At 40.0% G+C, this 17,693-nt stretch overlaps 1 protein-coding gene across 1 annotated transcript in view; it reads left to right on the forward strand.

Annotated features, from left to right (window-relative positions):
* The first annotated feature begins 12,058 nt into the window (after positions 1-12,058).
* Positions 12,059-17,693, forward strand: part of TRAPPC3L (trafficking protein particle complex subunit 3L) — a 39,326-nt gene continuing 33,691 nt past the window's right edge. Inside the window, exons 1-3 of the mRNA XM_004580303.4 lie at positions 12,059-12,100; positions 14,713-14,810; positions 16,811-16,910. Coding sequence (XP_004580360.1) covers positions 12,059-12,100; positions 14,713-14,810; positions 16,811-16,910 — 240 coding nt within the window. The remainder of the gene's footprint in view (positions 12,101-14,712; positions 14,811-16,810; positions 16,911-17,693) is intronic.

Consider the following 17,693-nt stretch of genomic DNA (forward strand, 5'->3'; position numbering starts at 1 on the left):
TTATTTTTATGGGAAAGGCAGATTTACAGAGCGAAGGAGATACAGAAATAGCTGCCATCTACTGGTTCACTCATCAAGTGGCTGCAATGGCTGGAATTGAGTTGAATCAATCCAATGCCCAGAGTCAGGAGCTTCTTCTGGGTCTCCTAACCAGATACAGGGTCCCAAGGCTTTCCCAGGCCACAAGCAGGAAGCTGAATAGTAAGTGGAGCAGCTGGGACACAAACTGGCACCCATTTGGGATCCTGGTGTGTGTAAAGCCAAGATTTAGCCACTGAACCACCATGCTGGGCCTGAAAATGTAGTATTTTCAATAAAGCTATGTGACTATAAGAATGAAGCAAAATGTATTCGAAGTCTTTTTCCATCATTTATTTAATTATGATATTTATTGTGAAATTTCTGTATGTAGGCCCTGAGATAGCAGTGTTTGGACTTTCAAAAGATGAGCATGATATAAACGTTCTCAGAATCCTCATTGCACGTAATTCAATATATAATTGGTGAATTGAAACATAGAGATCCACCCAAAACAGTATAAAAACATAAAGAAATAATGTTTATTTAAAATCAAGTAAGGATCCCTCTCTCTATTTCCATGTTTCCAATTTTTTTAAAAAAATAGATCTTTTTAAATGAATTAAGGAGAACAAAACACATATTAAGCAACTTGACAATCTGCCCGATAGAAATTTCTGGAGACAAATCGAAGAATAGGCAGAGAAACGTATTCAGAGAAAAATAACTTAGAACTTTGCAGAATCAAAGAAAAGTTTTAATATCAGGAGAATATTGGATTTAAGTAAACATAAAGCGGTATTAGTAAACATAAACTCACATCCAGACACATCAATATAAAACTAAAAAATGTGAAAAACAGATATTCTTAAAAGTTGGCAGGAGGAAAAAAGCAGTAATTTACAAAAGGAGTATTAGGCTGACAGCATACTTCTCATTAGTAACAGTAGAGACAAGATAATATCTTCAGAATATGTGGTATCAGACATTAACACAGAAATTTATTACTCACAGAACTCATTAAGAGGATTGGTAAATTATATTTCAGCAAGAAGGAAAAAATGACCTCTGATGAATCCTGAGTATAGCATACAATAATTGTGAACACAAACATAACCTTTTAATCTTTTATTTTTAGAAATAACCACTTTTATTTCAAAAGATAGAACTAAAACAATATCATATTATCCACCATAACAAAAGATTAACCATCAAATGAAAGCAAGAATGCAAAACAGACAGAATTCTCTTGCACTGATGATGGGAATGTAAAAATAAACAACTACTTTGGGAAATTGTCATTTTTTTTCCTAAAAATTTATTATTGATCTATAAAACATGGCCATTTATTCACAAAGAAAAATGAAAGCTTATGTCCACATGAAAACTTGTATGTGGACATCCCTAGCAATTTTAAGATAGCCAAAAAGAAACTAAATGTCCCACAGATGAGTGAATCAACAAAGTATTACATATCCATATACTATCCAGAAATATAAGCTAATGATATGTTTAATGAATGAATAAAAAAATCATTTTCTGAATGAAATAATTCAGGAAAACAGTTCCATGTAAAAATTCTAGAAAATGCAAATTTACCTATACCAACAGAAAATAAACCAGAGCTTGTCTGGAGTGAAAGAGGAAGGTTGGAGGAGAAGGACTCCAAAAGCATGTGAGAAAACATCTATGGGTTGTATCAACTTGAACTCAAAGGAGTTCAGTTGTGGAAGTGACTGAGAGGCAATGCCATTGAGAGAAAGTTTATCACCTACATTTCCCAAGATGAAGGAGCAACCACACCATGCAAGGTTATGGGGAAGCATCAGATTTGGTCAGGATGCAGGTGAAGGACAAAGTATTGGTGATTCTGTGGGGAAAGCGAGGCAGGGTAGATGAGCAATTTGGCACTGCTAAAAGACTTCCTGGCTTTAGGGCATACAGGTTTTTCCTATTTGTATTCAACCTGACCTGGGTTAGGGTTAGGGCAGAGGAAATATTAGCTTGGTATGTGAGACTTACATAAGGAATTGCTTCAGAGTATAGACTGTGGATCACAGGGGCGATATCAACAACTTGACCATTATGTGACCCTGTAATTAATGAATGCTACATAGACAAATACAGAATCTGAAAAAAACATAGTTAAATAGAAATGTTAATTATACTTATTGGTTGCCTTAAAGTTATATACAGATGTTGAAACTCATCAAAGTGCATGTCAATAATAATCAAACTATATGATTTTAAAGCATAATAAAGTAATAGAAATACAATGTATAAATTCTTGAAAAAACAGAGAAAAGAATGTTGATAACCAATATTAATATTAAAATACGGTATAATTATAATAATGCTAATTATTACTAATTATAATTTTGTTAATGCTAATGAGATTATTAATAACTACAACAAAAATTTTAGGTAACAAATACTGAGTGGCTACTACTGGCTTGCTGCTGTTGTAACAACTTTATCTTATTTAATCCTCACAATAACCCTATGAAGAGGTACAAATATTATCTCTAGAGTTTTTAATACAAGGTAAAAGATTTATACAGTCTGAAGAAAGACCAGTTATCTTTTCAGAGTTTTTGTATTTGAGAAAACTGAGGTGCAGACAGATTAAGGAAACTGCCCAGCATCAGGCATAGGTGAGTAGAAGAGCAAGGATTAGGACACATCTGGTAGCCTGGCATATGATTTTAACCACCACATCACAGCTGAATTCATTTACCTGCTAAGTGATTAAGAAAGCATGCATGTTGCTTATAAATGATACTCAGTGAAATTATTCCACACACACAATGAAAGCAAAGTGATTGATAGAGCTCATTGGAAATGAAAGCACTACTACAAGGCAAGACTCCAAGAGAGGCCAAGGTCATCCAAAGGGCAAATGAGGAACACACCATCACAGTGAAAACAACTACCCTGTGGAGGTTGACAGTCATAGACCAGCATGTCTATACACAGTGTTAAAAGGTGTAAAGCAAAACCTGATCCAACCAAAATGACAAATTCTTACATGCAAAAAGATTTTTAGCAGGCCTTTGTTAAATATTAAGTAAAGATAGGAAAGAATTTTCAAAACAAGAACACTCTTAGCCAAGCCTGAATTATTCAACCCTTTATTGAAGAATGTTTCTAACCTCTTCTACGGATCTGTGAAAATAAGTGATCTTCTTATCAGAAATATTAAAGAAAAATGCAAGCTGTAGGATCTGTGCAGTGTGATGCTTTTTAAATTTTTAAAATATTTCTAATTATTACATAGTTTAAAGCATTAAAGACTTTGATTAACTGTTATTATGCTTAAGTGTGGCATACCATGTGACATTTTAGTACATATAGAAAATTTAATGATTAAATCAGGATAAATAACATTATTATGTAAAACTTAAAACATTCAGAATGTCATTACGTATTCTTTATGGATATTGAGATACACATAATTTTAAAACATGCATAAGAACAATTAATAAATTCTGAGTAGTGGTGATCATGGAGAAGAAAGAAAGGATTATGGGAAATGCAGGATGTTTCTACTGTGCCAGTCCTGCTTTGATAGAGCACATATAACATGTTCAGTAAAGCTTGGTACTAATGCTGCATCATCCTTATGTTTACACTTTCATGCTGAAAAATCCATTTAATTAGCGTATATGGGAAGTGAGGAAGTGGGGGAGGAAATTATAGCCCATTATTTCAGAAAACTATGTACAAAAGGATGGAGTGCTGCTAGATTAGAAATCACAGAGTATCAGATTATTTCTGTAAAGGAGTCTCATGATGACAAATTTGAATTTTTTTATATTATTTTTTTTCTGTATCTGGGGTAAGGGGAAAAATAGAGGGAGAAGCCCCACCCAGCCTCCCACCCATCCCAGGTCCCCAGTGTGGGGCATGCTCCAAGGGTCCTGCTCAAGCAGTTTTGATAGTTCAACAGTTCTGAATTGCTGCCAATCTTGCCATTCCTCGCATGATGAAATCTCTTCAGAATCTACTGGCTGACATAGTCTCTTCGTGGTTGGGGTTCTGAGATCAGCAGTTCAGTTAGAGGGATCCCCAAAGAAACTTCATCCGGGGTGATCCCCAGACCTGATTCTTGTATGTGTTTGCCAGTACAGGGTCCAGAGCAATCCATTGTCCCAATCAGCTTATGCATATACTGGTGGTTACAATTGCTGGGTCAGTTCTGTTTCCAGCCCTGTCTTCCACACAAACCAATGGGTGTTGCAGTCAAGCCTGATTCTGTCCACTTTACGCGCGGCCATCACGCAAACCAGTGGGAGCTGCAGCCCAGTTGGGCAACTCCCCATAAGCCCCACCAAGCCTGCCCCCTATCCTGGTTCCATTCATGCCACTATGTACCGCAGACTTGTTCAGTCTGTCCCACATCCCATTTAGCTCTCGTACATGTCACTGGGCATTGAAGCCTAGTTCCATCTAACCAGTCCTACTATCCAGCCCACACACATACTAACAGATGCTGTTTTGTCTAGCATGCCTGTCACAGTCTTGGTTTTCATGCTCTCCAGTGGGAGTGGTAACCCAAGAATGAGGTGCCCACTATTTCCTCCTGGGTCCACTCCCAGGTCTTGCACTCTCCAGGTGGTTCTGCAGTTTAAATTGACAGATTTAGCCCCCAGTGCCAGCATCTTCCAACCGATGCTGTGGCAAAGCCCAGCTAACCCTCGCCCTCTCTAATTCATGCTTGCACTGGTTGGAACAGTCAGTTTAGCCTGGCTTTTTCCTGATCTAACTCACATGAGGCCCACAGGTGTTGTAGCCCTGCCTGGTGTGATCTGCCCCCATCCCAACTCACACTCTCCAGTGGAAGTGACTGTCCATCAGGGAAGTCCTCCACATTTCCCCTACGGGCTTTATCCCCTCCCCCACCCTAATTCTCATGTGTGCTGATTGGATGCTGAGGCCAGTCTGACATGGCCTGCCTTGTCTCAACTTTTGCAGTGGGGGCTGTAGCTTGGACCGGCCTGGCCCACCCCCAATTCCAGCTGACACTGGAGAGGGTTACAGCCTATCTCAGCCCAGCAGGCACCCAATCCCAGTCATAATATGTACTGGTATGTGTTGTGACCAAACCTGGCCTGACCCACATTCCATTCTGGTGCTCAGATTCGGCAGCGGGTGATGTGAACTGGTTTAGCTTGGTCTGCCCTGTCCTGCACCAAATGTATGCCCCTGGGTGGCCTTCCCTGGTCTGGGCTGCTCCCTACTGTGGTTCTTTTGCTCACCTGCAGGGACTATGTCCTGCCGGAGGAGTTGCCCAGGCTCCTCCATCAGCACCTCTCCCAATGTTAGATCTTGCGCATACCGGTGGGTCCATGGGCCAGCCCTACTTAGTCTACCTCCTGTTCTGACAGTAACAGTAGCCTTTCCTGACTGGCCTTCAACCCATTCCAGTGCTTGCTGTTGGATGTTTCAGCCCAGCCAAGGCTCATCCATATCCAGACTCAGCTCACACATGGCTCAGTAGGGGCAGAGACGTAGCCTAGTCCGTCCTACATCTACCCTAGTTCTCCAGAGCACCAGATAGTGCTGAAGTCTAACCCGGATCAGTGCACCCAGCCCCAGTCTACACTTGTGCCAAGGGATACTGCAACCATATCCAGACCAGAATGCAGCTCCCACTCCAGTCCCCACACTCACCAGTGGGAACCCCAACCCAACAAGGGTGTACTCTTATACCTCCCCAACTGGGCCTGTTCCCAGCCATAGATTTCGTGCATGCCAGTGGTTGCTCTGACCCAGCTTGGCATAGCCCCTCACCTGTCTCAGCCTTTGCCTTCAAAGCTGTGGTGTAGCATCCCTGACTCATGCAGACCAGTAGGTGTAAGAGCCTAGTTCGGCATGACCTATGTTCCATCCTGATTACTGTTCTTCCTTGTAAGCAAAGGTGTGCTCTTCCCTGCCTGGTCCACCCCTTTCAGTAGCAGCCTGGCCCATCCATACCCTGTGTTAGGATTCACATTCGGGTGCTGCTGCCTTGACCTGTCCAGACGTTTGTCGGTTCCTTTACCCGTAAGTGATGGCAGGTTTCATGGTCACACCTAGCTCAGCTCATCACTACCCCGACATGTAAGCTAACCAGCAGGACTTGGATTTCCACAGGGTTGGGCCCACAGATCCCCCACAGAATCTATCCCCAGACCTAGTTCTGTTACGTGCTGGTTAGTGTCTTGACTCTGCGAAGTGTGACCTGTCCACTGTTCCACCATTCAGTCAGATACTGGCACTTAGCTCTGCCAGACAGGCCTCTAACCATAACTTTCGTGTGGACTGGTGTGTGGCCGTCAGTGATGCTCTATGCTAACAGCCCCATCTCATGAGTCTCATGTAGACTGGTGATTCAGTCTGACCCAAATAGATCTTATGGACTCTCCCCTCCAAACCACCAAGTCTCAGTCCCCTTGCTTGCCAGCAAGTTCCATGACCCCATCACTGGAAATCACACAAGATTCATCCCTCCCCTACACTCACATTGGCCTTATCAATGGATGTCCTTAGGCAGCAATTACATACCCTAAAAACCCTACAGCTCACTACCGGGTGGCCAGCAGACAGAGCCTGGCGCCCAATGGGCACACTGGCTGCCTGAAGCCTAGAATTCGGTCACTGCGTGGCAGCAGTGACCTTGTCCTGAAGCCCAAGCATTGGGGTCCAGCCTGGCTCAGACAGCCCCCACAGCTACCACACTGCAAAGGGTACCTTTCATCCCAGCCTCCCAGCCGAATACTGCCCAGACTCTACCTGCAGCAAGATGGTGGAGCAGGGCGGAGCCAAGGGTCTAATCCAGTTCCCAAGAACCTCCATGGTGTACTTACCCTGAGGGAAGATATCTCTCAGGCCTGGGAAAGCCTAGGGCTTGGTCACCACGTGGCAGCAGTGACCTTGGCCTGAGTCCCAAGCATTGGGATCCGGCCTAGCTTGGGCACCTCTGCAGCTGCCATGCTGCAAAGAGCTCGTTTCGGCCCAGTCACCTGGCTGACACCAAATTTGTAATTTTTAATATTGCTTCCTTTTGAAAGAACCGATCATTTATCTGTAGCACCAGTGAATTTTTCCCACAAATAGCATTATTACATCTATATGTAATTGATTTTCTTCTGAATTTTATCTTGGTCTGTTGGTGCTGCTATAGCAAAATGCAGACTTGATCACTTATTCAGAACACAAATTTATTTCTTACAATCATGGAGACTGAAAAGTCCATAAATAAGATGTCATAATGGGTGTATAATAAAAGCTACTGTCTGTTTTCAAGGTGGTAGCCTGTTGTGTTCTTACACGGCCGACAGCAGATGGCAAGGGAAAATGAAGGATATGTCATCCTCACAGGATAGAAGGATAGAGACTGTGACCAGCGTGGGCATGACCAGGGCTAGAGAGGGGGTGACATGCAATTCAAAAAATAAGAACAGACACAGGCACACAATGAAGACTACAAAAGCAGGCAGCCAGAGGGAAGGCCCCTTCTCTGAGGAAGGAGGTCGACTTAGAAGGGTCCTTGCCTCAATCTATTATTGAATTGCTTGGGGCGTCAAATTATAGCATTTGATGTGGCACAAATGTAGATAACTACATCCCATATTGATGTTAACCAGGCAATACTTGATGATTGGGAAGCAACAATGTGACCCAAGTGCAGAAGTCAGCACATGACTTCTTGAAGGATATCCTAAAGCACAGAGTCTAACGGCCTTGGACCATTGCCTAATTGCAGACCCTCACCACAGGCTTTCAACCTTGGTCTTGGACTTTAGATCCACTAATAACCCATTGCCTAAAGAGTTTGACCTTGTCTTCTTTACCAGTCATCTGTAAACTCAAGATATTCAGATACAGTCTGTCCTGTTCTTTGTCAAGTCACGCTGTTACATTATTATTATTATTTTTACAAACTGCCTGTGATAGTAGAAGATCAAAACAGAGAAAAAAAGGGACATGCAGACAGAGCCCTGAGCTAGTTCTCTCCTGCCCTTTTAAAAGATTCTAATCCATCCATGAGGGCACAGTCTTTAGTGACTTAATCACTTCCCAAAAGGCGCCACCATTTAATACCATAACCATGGGGACTAAGTTTCAACACATGAATTTTAGGGGACTCTCGGATTAGAGCAGGATTTACAGAAAGTGGTCTCCTTGTGACGGTGAGCTCCCTGCTGCCAATCTATCCAACACATGATTGTCAAATGCTGGCACATGAACAAGGTAAATCACATCTGGACACCAGAACTCTCCTTACAATCTGAACTGCAAATAACACATTGCTTTTAGATTTTAAAAAATCAAGGTAAATACCGAAACCAGACATTCAGTAGGAAAAGAAGTTAGAAAAAACAAATCCCCCAGCCAGGTGTCATGGTGTCTTCTCTGAGAGCTGTGGGTATCCTCATTGATGTCACCCAGCTCATGGATTTCTTGAGAAGTCCCACACAGCTGTGTGTCCTCCACCCCAACAAAGGATCTGCATAGGGAATGACCCAGTTCACCATTCTCTTGGCTTGGTGACTGCAGTGTAATATTGATAAGATTTAAAAATGCTTCTTTCTCTCAACTCTGGTTCAGTCCTAACCAGCCAGAAGAACTCTTGGTGACAGAGCAAATATTTGTCAGTGCCTTATTTTGAAATAAGTCTCCGTCTTAGTTTGCTGCCAGGGTAGCCATTACAGATCATTTGTCTGTTTACAGCATAACCCCTGTGCTTTTGAGGAGATTTTTTTTAGCTAAAAAACAAGAGGCCTGAGAAACAGAGGCCTCACTGAGACTCTAGGAGCTGCTGAAGGGATGAGCGTCTCAGTCTGAAACTTAGCCAACCAGCATCCGCAGTGCTGGTTGCTACAGTGTTAGTATCCAGGCTTTGCTCTGTCGAGTCCCTCCTTCCCAGGCCTGTGTCCTAGACAGAGGTTCACTTAGAAGCAGTGGAGCATATGTCAGTTTGGAGGAAGAGCTGCCCTTTTGTGAATACATAAACCACACCCTGCTCTCTCTCTGTCGTTCTACTTGTACTATGTACAACATAGTCTTTAGAATATAGTGAAATCACCAACTCTAGTCCTGCAATCCCTTCACACCCTGCACAGGACTCCTGGTTTTCGCAAGCATTGCTTTCCAGAGTCCAGAAGTACCGCTAAAATGGACCCAGCGATATGCTGTCACTGCAACTTAGAAGCTTTTGTGAATCTACCTCATGAAATATTTTGTTCTAACATAGTGATAGTGTGTTGTCAGGAATTCTTGGTAGTTCAGCATGTTTAGGCTTAGGAATTAAGTACACCACGGCACTGCAGGAGCTGGTGTGAGGCCTCTTCTTGTCTGCTCAAAATCAAACACTCTTTCTTCAGAGTTACCCTTGGCAGCCTTGTTAGATGCATGGGAACTCTCAAGCTCTGAATGGGCAACAACCTAAGAAAGGTGGTGATACACAAATGGAAGATATGGGTTTTGACCTTTTGACCAGAACGTAAGGTAGCCTGGAGATAGCAAGAAGATTGACCACCTGCAACCTAACTGCCTGCCCAGAACATCTAGGATAAACAAGATCTTGTTAATTATGTTACTGTGTTTCTGTGATCTTCACTTTTGTTTTCTTTTTGTAAGATCCTCAGCTCTTCGTAATGATGAATTGGAAGAAACCCAATAAAACCAGCATTTGGGAGGGACTCATTCACTTGCTCACCTGAGAAGTGTGTTAAGTCCCCTGTCCCCATTAACAATCTTAAACCTTGTATTTCTTTTTTTTTTCTTTTAAATATTTATTTTTTTAATTATATTTTTGACAATCTTTACATAGTTACGGTAAAATGGTTCAGGGGCTATAGGGATGTGGGTAAGACTGTAATATCCATATTGTTTCCTTCTTGTATCTGAGGTAAACGGGGATATTGAGGGAGAAGCCCCGCCCAGTTTCCCACCCACCCCAAGTCCCGGATGTGGGGCATGCTCTGAGATACTTGCTCAAGTGGTTAAACCTTGTATTTCTAATTCTTTCAGCTCCTCTCCTTCAACCTTGTTTCTGGCAGGATTGTTGTGTGCTGACCCATGGCAGTGTGTGAAAGAAGTAGAAACTTCTATCTGAAGCCAGAAAATTTAGCCAAATCCCTCTTGGTTGTCTACTGTCTAAATAAGTTCAATGCCTTCCTTTATCTCTCCACTTTCAGATTCCTCTCATAATATGGCAATGACTAGTGTATTGTTTCACTGATTGTAACTGCATTTAAATGAAATACATGGAATCAAAGCCATACTGTAACCATAAGTTTATACAAACATGAGCCATTTTTAACCTGCTGCTGGACAGATCTGTACACTTCGTAACTTAACAAAATTGATTTTCCTCAGAGCTTGCGTCACAGAACATAGGCAATAACTGAAATATCTTGAATTTGACAGAATTCCATTCAACAAATTCACCTACAGAAATAACTTATAATAGTTTTCTTTTTAGATGTTTATTTACTTTCGTGCACTTGAAAAGCAGAGTGGCAGTGGAAAAGCAAGAGAAAGTAAAGAGATCCTCCATCTTCTGGCTTACACGTTGAATGCCCACAGCAGCCAAGGGTGGGCCGCACCGAAGCCAGGAGCTTAGGTAGGAGGTAGGGGCCCAAGAACTCGAGTTATCATCTGTCACCTCCCAGGATACTATCAGGAAGCTGGATTAGAAATAGTAGCCAGGACTCGAACCAGCACTCCGGATGCAGGATATGGGCGTCCCAAGCAGTGGCTTAACCCGTTGTGCCACAATAAGCACCCCTAAATTAGTTTTTACATACTGTATTACAATGTGTTTTATAGTATACATTATCTCTTTGATACTCACAATTTTTCTGTGAGGTGAGTTACTATCTCACAGATGTGGAAATTGAGACACAGAACAATAAAATGGCTTGCCCAGGGCCACACAGGCAGTAATTGGTGGCGCTGCAATTTAGCTTGAACCTTCCCAGGTCTCTTTGATTTCTTTGATTCTCGAAACTATAGCACACTCTTTTTTTTTTTTTTTTTTAATATATGTGCTGCCGAAGCGAGCACACTATAGCACACTCTTTCACTGTATTCCCTAGTCTGTCACTTTAGAGCAAGAACTTGACAGAACAAACAGGACTAATTACCTCAGGAAACCACTATCTTAAACAGAATTCAGTGCTTCTATTTCAGGATTGATTTTAAGCTTCTGCAACTTGCACTTGTCAAGAAAGAGGGATCTCTTCTGGGAACTTTAAATATCTACATTTCTGCATAAATAGAATCTTCAATACCTAACACTTCAGTAGGCACTATTGAAAGGAAGTTAAGGGCTTGCTGTCTCTCCCAGAGGCATCATGCATTATTAAAGAGTACAACACCCATCTTGAGAAATTCTTACAAAATATCATTCATTCTGCCTCTCTTTAAGATTGCTGACTGCTGATTATGAAAAAAAAAAAAAACAGACACAAAAACATAAAAAAAACCCAGAAATGTTTACGGGATAAACCTAAGTATTATAAGCATATAAGACAGGGTTTTATGTTTTGGAAAATATCTGATACCCATTGAAGTTGATCAGGTCTGAACTCAGTATTTAATGCCAATGGATTGCTGAGCCCATCACTGATTCATATAACAATCAATACAAGACTGAATAATGCTAGCATTTAGATCCATCTCGGATTGCAAAGGTTTCTGTTTGTGATTTTACAACAATGCGTTGGCATGAGAACAAAACACCACTCTTGAACTCCCTTGGGCTAAAGAATTTTTAGTATCTCAGTACTTCTGGTCTGACTTCACGGCTTTGGAATATGGCCTTTTCCTCACAAGTGAAGCACTTACCTGATTGGTGGCAAGTTCTAGGACAAGACAGCTCTGTTCCCATTTTTTCCCCTCTTTATTTCTACCAAGTGCAAAAGCAATAGAGTGCAGAAGCAGCTCTCCTGTCTCAAAGAAAGAACCTGCAACAACAAAACAAAGGCTGCTACATCTCTGAGGCACAGGCAAAAAAGCTGAAGGCCACACTCCGCATCTATCAAGCATTATGTCTCGCCCTCCACAGAGAAGACCGGAATACCATAAAATAGTAAGATACCTTTCTGGAGAAAATTGTTTTGAATTGTAATGATTTCTGACTTATTTTGAAGTGATATTAGAAGTAGAAGTTTTCGGCGGAGCAAAGGGTGTGTTTCCTGGAGTTAAGCAGATGGCACCTCAGGGAGCAGTATCAATGATAGCTTACATACTGTTCATAGAAAATCAGCTCAAATTAAATTTAAAGGTGACTTTTTTGACTGATGGTACTTATAAAAGCTTCAAACTTTTGTGTCTTACAGAAAATATGAATAGACTAACCAGTTTTTTAAAATTTCGTATTTCATGAATTAAACAAGTATGATTTATTATGTTGAAAACCACAGAAATCGATCACTTTACTAAATATTTAGAACTGCCTTTAAAAATACATGTTTTAGTCTTAAATGTAAATATTCATTGTTGTAATTTTGGTAAGTGCTCATACACTCCAAATCCAAATATATTTTTAAAACCTAATTATTGCAGATTTGATTAGGATATTTTTCTTTAATTTTCTCTTATTATAGTTCCAACCTTTGAGGAGTTTCAGATGTGAAAAGTCATGGTTAAGTGTAAAGTCATGTTAATTATTTTAGCTGATGGGCATTTGGTATAATTAAGTAATTTCAGGCTTGGGCACTTAGAACTACTGTGACTAACAGGCACACCCCAGTTGCAAATGCCTACAGATGCACCCTCTGGCATGTTGCTTTATTTTTCTTTAGGGTTTTTAAATGTAATATATGTATTAGTTAGGTCACATTGTCCCTGAATCAATTGATATGTCAAAACATTTTTATCTTCATTTATTCAAGGTCTTCTGAAATAACTGATAGTTTCATATTTTTCACACAAGAAAATCATGGTTGCTTACTATTATGAAAACAATGAAGATAAAATTACATTGGCCTTTTCCAGCATCTAGGTTAGGAATCTGAGACTCAGATGGACGTATAGTTCAAGGCACAGTTCACGGCCATGAAAGAGAATGTGAAAATGAGGATTCATGTGCCTTAAAAGTCAATTGCAAATAAAAATATGTTTAAAATATAGTACCTACCAGAGTGAAAGAGAGAGAAGCTTTTCCTTTACTTTGCCCTTAATCACAAATTGGGAAGAGTGTCATGTGAGTTGGGTGTGAGTTTTTTTTCTTCTCTTCTCTGTCTTATCAAATTCTTTTGTTTTATTTTCAGTGGTAATAAACACATTATTACTATTATTCTCTCCATTTTCCTGCATTTCCCTCCACCCCACCATATATTTTTGCTTATTTCCTGCCAGGGAATTGGCACATAGTAGTGCCAACCTTATGTGTTGGCAGATGATTCAGTTATAATTTGTAGATATTTCTTATGAGTGGCTTGGTTCTCAGAAGATTTAGATAAGAAAATAATTAAAATTAAAACATGGTAACTCTCAACATTTTGTGCAACAGTATTTTTTTATTCACTTTACTTGTGTTAAATCCTGTTTTCTAATAAACATACTACCAAACTCATTGTTTTCCTATGTTAAAATTATGTTAAAATTACTAAACTCATTGTTTTCCTATGTTAAAAGTATACTTAGTGGGCCCGGCAGCGTGGCCTAGTGGCTAAAGTCCTCGCCTTGAAAGCCCCGGGATCCCATATGGGCGCTGGTTCTAATCCCGGCAGCTCCACTTCCCATCCAGCTCCCTGCTTGTGGCCTGGGAAAGCAGTTGAGGACGGCCCAAAGCTTTGGGACCTGCACCCGCGTGGGAGACTGGAAGAGGTTCCTGGTCCCGGCTTCGGATCGGCGCGCACCGGCCCGTTGCGGCTCACTTGGGGAGTGAAACATCAGATGGAAGATCTTCCTCTCTGTCTCTCCTCCTCTTTGTGTATCCGGCTTTCCAATAACAATAAAAAAAATCTTTAAAAAAAAAGTATACTTAGTGTACTTTATACAATATTAACTAATACATATAATGCACATACATTAATGGCATTTTAATTTAGATTGTTCCATATAAAATATTTCAAATATGCTACATATATATAAATTTTTATCTATTCAAAATGTAATTAGTAATGAAAAATATTCTACCACACTGAAGAAACGTATTTGTTATGATATAAACCTATACACAAGGACAACTTATGAATCAAATTATATATTTCATGGGAGCCCATGTTTTATTTTTTGAGTCATTTTGTCCTTTTTTTTTTTCTTTTAAAATACCCTGGGGAATTTGCACCCGCATGCAGGACTCGAAGAAGCTCCTGGCTCCTGGTTTCTAGCTCCTGGCTTCGGATAAACTCAGCTCTGGTTATTGCATCATTTGGGGATTGAACCAGCAGACTGAAGATCTTTCTCTGTCTCTACTTCTCTCTGTAAATCTACCTTTCCACTGGAATCTTTTTTATTTTAAATCCTTCCTTCATAAAAATGTCACAAATTATGTAAGCAAATGCATAGAAAGATGTTTTTGTACTTACATGATTTAAGTTTGTTCTCAAAAGTGAGAATTGTTGCAATAATAAAATGATGAATAAAGTTAGGCATGTTGTCTAATGCTGCTGCCAAACATTTTATTTGAAAACAAATATAGTAGTATGTTGTTGTAACTTGGCTTGTAACATAAAATTATCTGTTTTTCTGCAGAACAAAGATCTCTTTGTCCTCACCTATGGAGCTCTGGTTGCCCAACTGTGTAAGGATTATGAAAAAGATGAAGATGTGAACAAATATTTAGACAAAATGCAAGTAGGAGTCTTTCATCCTTGTATGATGTCTGCTGTTTGTTAATGTCATCTGCATTTTCCCACCTCTGCTGGCTTCACTGACTCTTCTTCCACTTCAGTGACTCCCATCTGACACCTGAACATCCTTGCTTACAACTGCCATTTAGCTTGATAGCACAAATAGGAAGGAATTTCTTGTGCCATGAAGATGAAGTGTGAAATGTTTGCCTTTTAGTTGAAATCATTTCTTTGCCAGCCATTTTCAAGCAACGGATGAAGTAAAACTGAAATTGTAAATTGTTCTTTCAGAAATATGGTGAAATATCTAGTTTGACTCTTCAGGAGGTTTTTTATTCTAACATGACTCCCTTGTCATAGAAACATAGGTTAAACACTATGTGGAGAAATATGGGAAGAATTACTTAGGAGGAAGACTGGGAGCAGATTGCACAGGTTAAAGGAAATTTCTTTTTTCATGTAGAACTTTTTTTGTGTTTGAATTTTCTTTTTCACTGTTACTGTTCTTGCCTTCTTAAAAACATTAGATATGAAAGTCCACTCCTTCCTGTTTAAATAAAACCCATCTCCTTATCTTTGTTAATGAAGATCCCTCCTACACAAATTCAATCCTTTAATTTTCTCAAAATAATTATATGATCATCAGATTACTGCCAAACAAAAATAAAATACCTGTCAATATTTTTGAACCTCTTAATTATGGATCCTGACTTTAACAATGACTGGAAAATATGTACGACTTAAGCAGTTTGAAGAGGAAATTTTGTCTGGTTTTTAAAAGCTTTTTAGAAAGGTTCATTGTGTTTTCAGCTAGAATGCTGAAAAAAACATGAAAATCTTTTTTATATTTTCTCTCTTTTTGACTATGTTTTCTTCCCTTTCTAGGAGCTTAGTCACCTTTTTCCTCTTAGGAAAATATTTTTGCTATTTATGTATTTGCTAATTTATTATTTTGCATTTCATCTAAAGTGGTGAGGAGCATAAACATAAAACTTCACACTCCTTCACTTTTGACTTTGCCAGCTACTTCGTCCCATGACTTTCTTTAGCTATGGAAGCTATTAAAGTTATTTTATACTTGATCACGCTGAAGTGTCTAACAGCATTTCTAATATTTACCTCATCTTAGTTTACTGGTGTTAAATTTGCATTGTTTGTAGAATAGTAGTGGAAAACAAAGAAAATAGGTTTATTTGACTTAAAAAGCCATCTCTGGTTAGCTAATTGAGTGTTAGCTAGTCAATGTTTCAACAGACTAATCAAAGAGTGAGATATTGGGGGGCTGCAGATAGGATTTCTTTAGTAGTTTCTACTGAGAAGCGAGAGTAAGGCATTGTTACTGTATCTCAGAAAAAGGCTTGCAGAACTGTGCTTCAGGTACAGCTTAAACTTTTCTAATTAGTGGAGTTACTGGGTGATGTGTTTATCTTCCCCCACCTGCTATAGTTTGGGTGTTTCTGTAATGACACATAAGTTTTCTGGACTTGACTTTTTTTCCCCTGTAAACAACAAAGTCCTAGCTGCTGAAACCTTTACTGCCAACAGAACAGTGACTTCTCTATTCCCTTCTTCCCCCCTCTATCTAAAGCCCATCCTGACAATGCCTGCATTTCCTCTGTGATAACCGTGCTCAGAGAATGAGCATCAGATATCACACCTAGGGCAGAGAAGTTAGCTACACTGTCATTCGGTTTTGTCCATGGCAAATGATGAGAAAGCTGATTACCCATGGGAAACACTAGGCTATGGATACCTGTCTTCTTTATTTTTGATTAGCAAAATTAGATTTAATTCAATCTCTTTTCTAGCCAGATGACTATTATGTGGATCAGATACTCTTTCTCGGCTTTGGCAGTCTGCCCACTTCCAAAGGTTGTCACTTTGGGTTTAGTTTGTTATCTGCTTGTGCAAATGCTGAACATATGGAACAATTCTTCAGCTGACAGACTTTGCTAATTAGTCAGGCATTGTTTTCAGACAGTGCTCTTCTTGATCCACAGGGGTTACGGCATTGGAACAAGGCTGATAGAAGACTTTCTGGCTCGATCCTGTGTGAGACGCTGCCACAGTTATTCAGAAATTGCTGACATAATTGCCCAGGTAAGTGCATTTTTTTACTCTGACAGAATGTTTTGAAAATCTTTGATTCTTTCTGAGCTTGAGGATTTTCTACTGTGATTGGACGGGTTCCATCTGTGCCTGGCATCAGATGCTGAGAGAGGCGGTTGTGATTGAAAAGCATTTTATTTCTGCACGTAAAGCACTGTGAACCGAAAGGGAAATGCTTTCAGGCATTTGAGTATCTATAGATTTTCCTGACCACATGATGTGTGTGGAGAATATGCCTCACTGTGAGGAAAATATCCCGGGGAAAGTAAACAAAAGAAGAGTATAATAAAGTAACATTTTAATGTTTGTGTTCCAAATCAATTTCTTCCTGTAGCTGTTTCCTTTGGAACGAAGGGAATAGTCTTTGGCACTGTCAGAGAATGCTATGTAGTCATTCCCAGAGGAGCAGGTCCCCAGGGGAAAATACAGCTTCCGGTAACTGCGTCCACTCTAAGATGTTTGACTGCCCTGATAGACGAGAAACAACTTGGAATCGTCCAGGACTAGCTCAGATTTCTTACTCAATTGGGAAATAGATCTGTAGCCAATATTTCTTTAATCTGAAAGCATCTAGTTGTTTACTTAGTGTTTTTAATTTATGGGAGAAAGCACAATCGGGTTTGAGATATTTAGGAGAACTTGGTATGTTGCCTCCAGATTGACACAATTAACCAATTAAGTCAGTTGCATTCTTTTTCTCTGATCTGTTACATAGTTAAACATGGCCAAACTGACTCTCATGTGAATGGTAGGATATCACTCATTAGTGTTTTC

This window comes from Ochotona princeps, chromosome 1 (genome assembly GCF_030435755.1).
Source record: "Ochotona princeps isolate mOchPri1 chromosome 1, mOchPri1.hap1, whole genome shotgun sequence".
NCBI lineage: Eukaryota > Metazoa > Chordata > Mammalia > Lagomorpha > Ochotonidae > Ochotona > Ochotona princeps.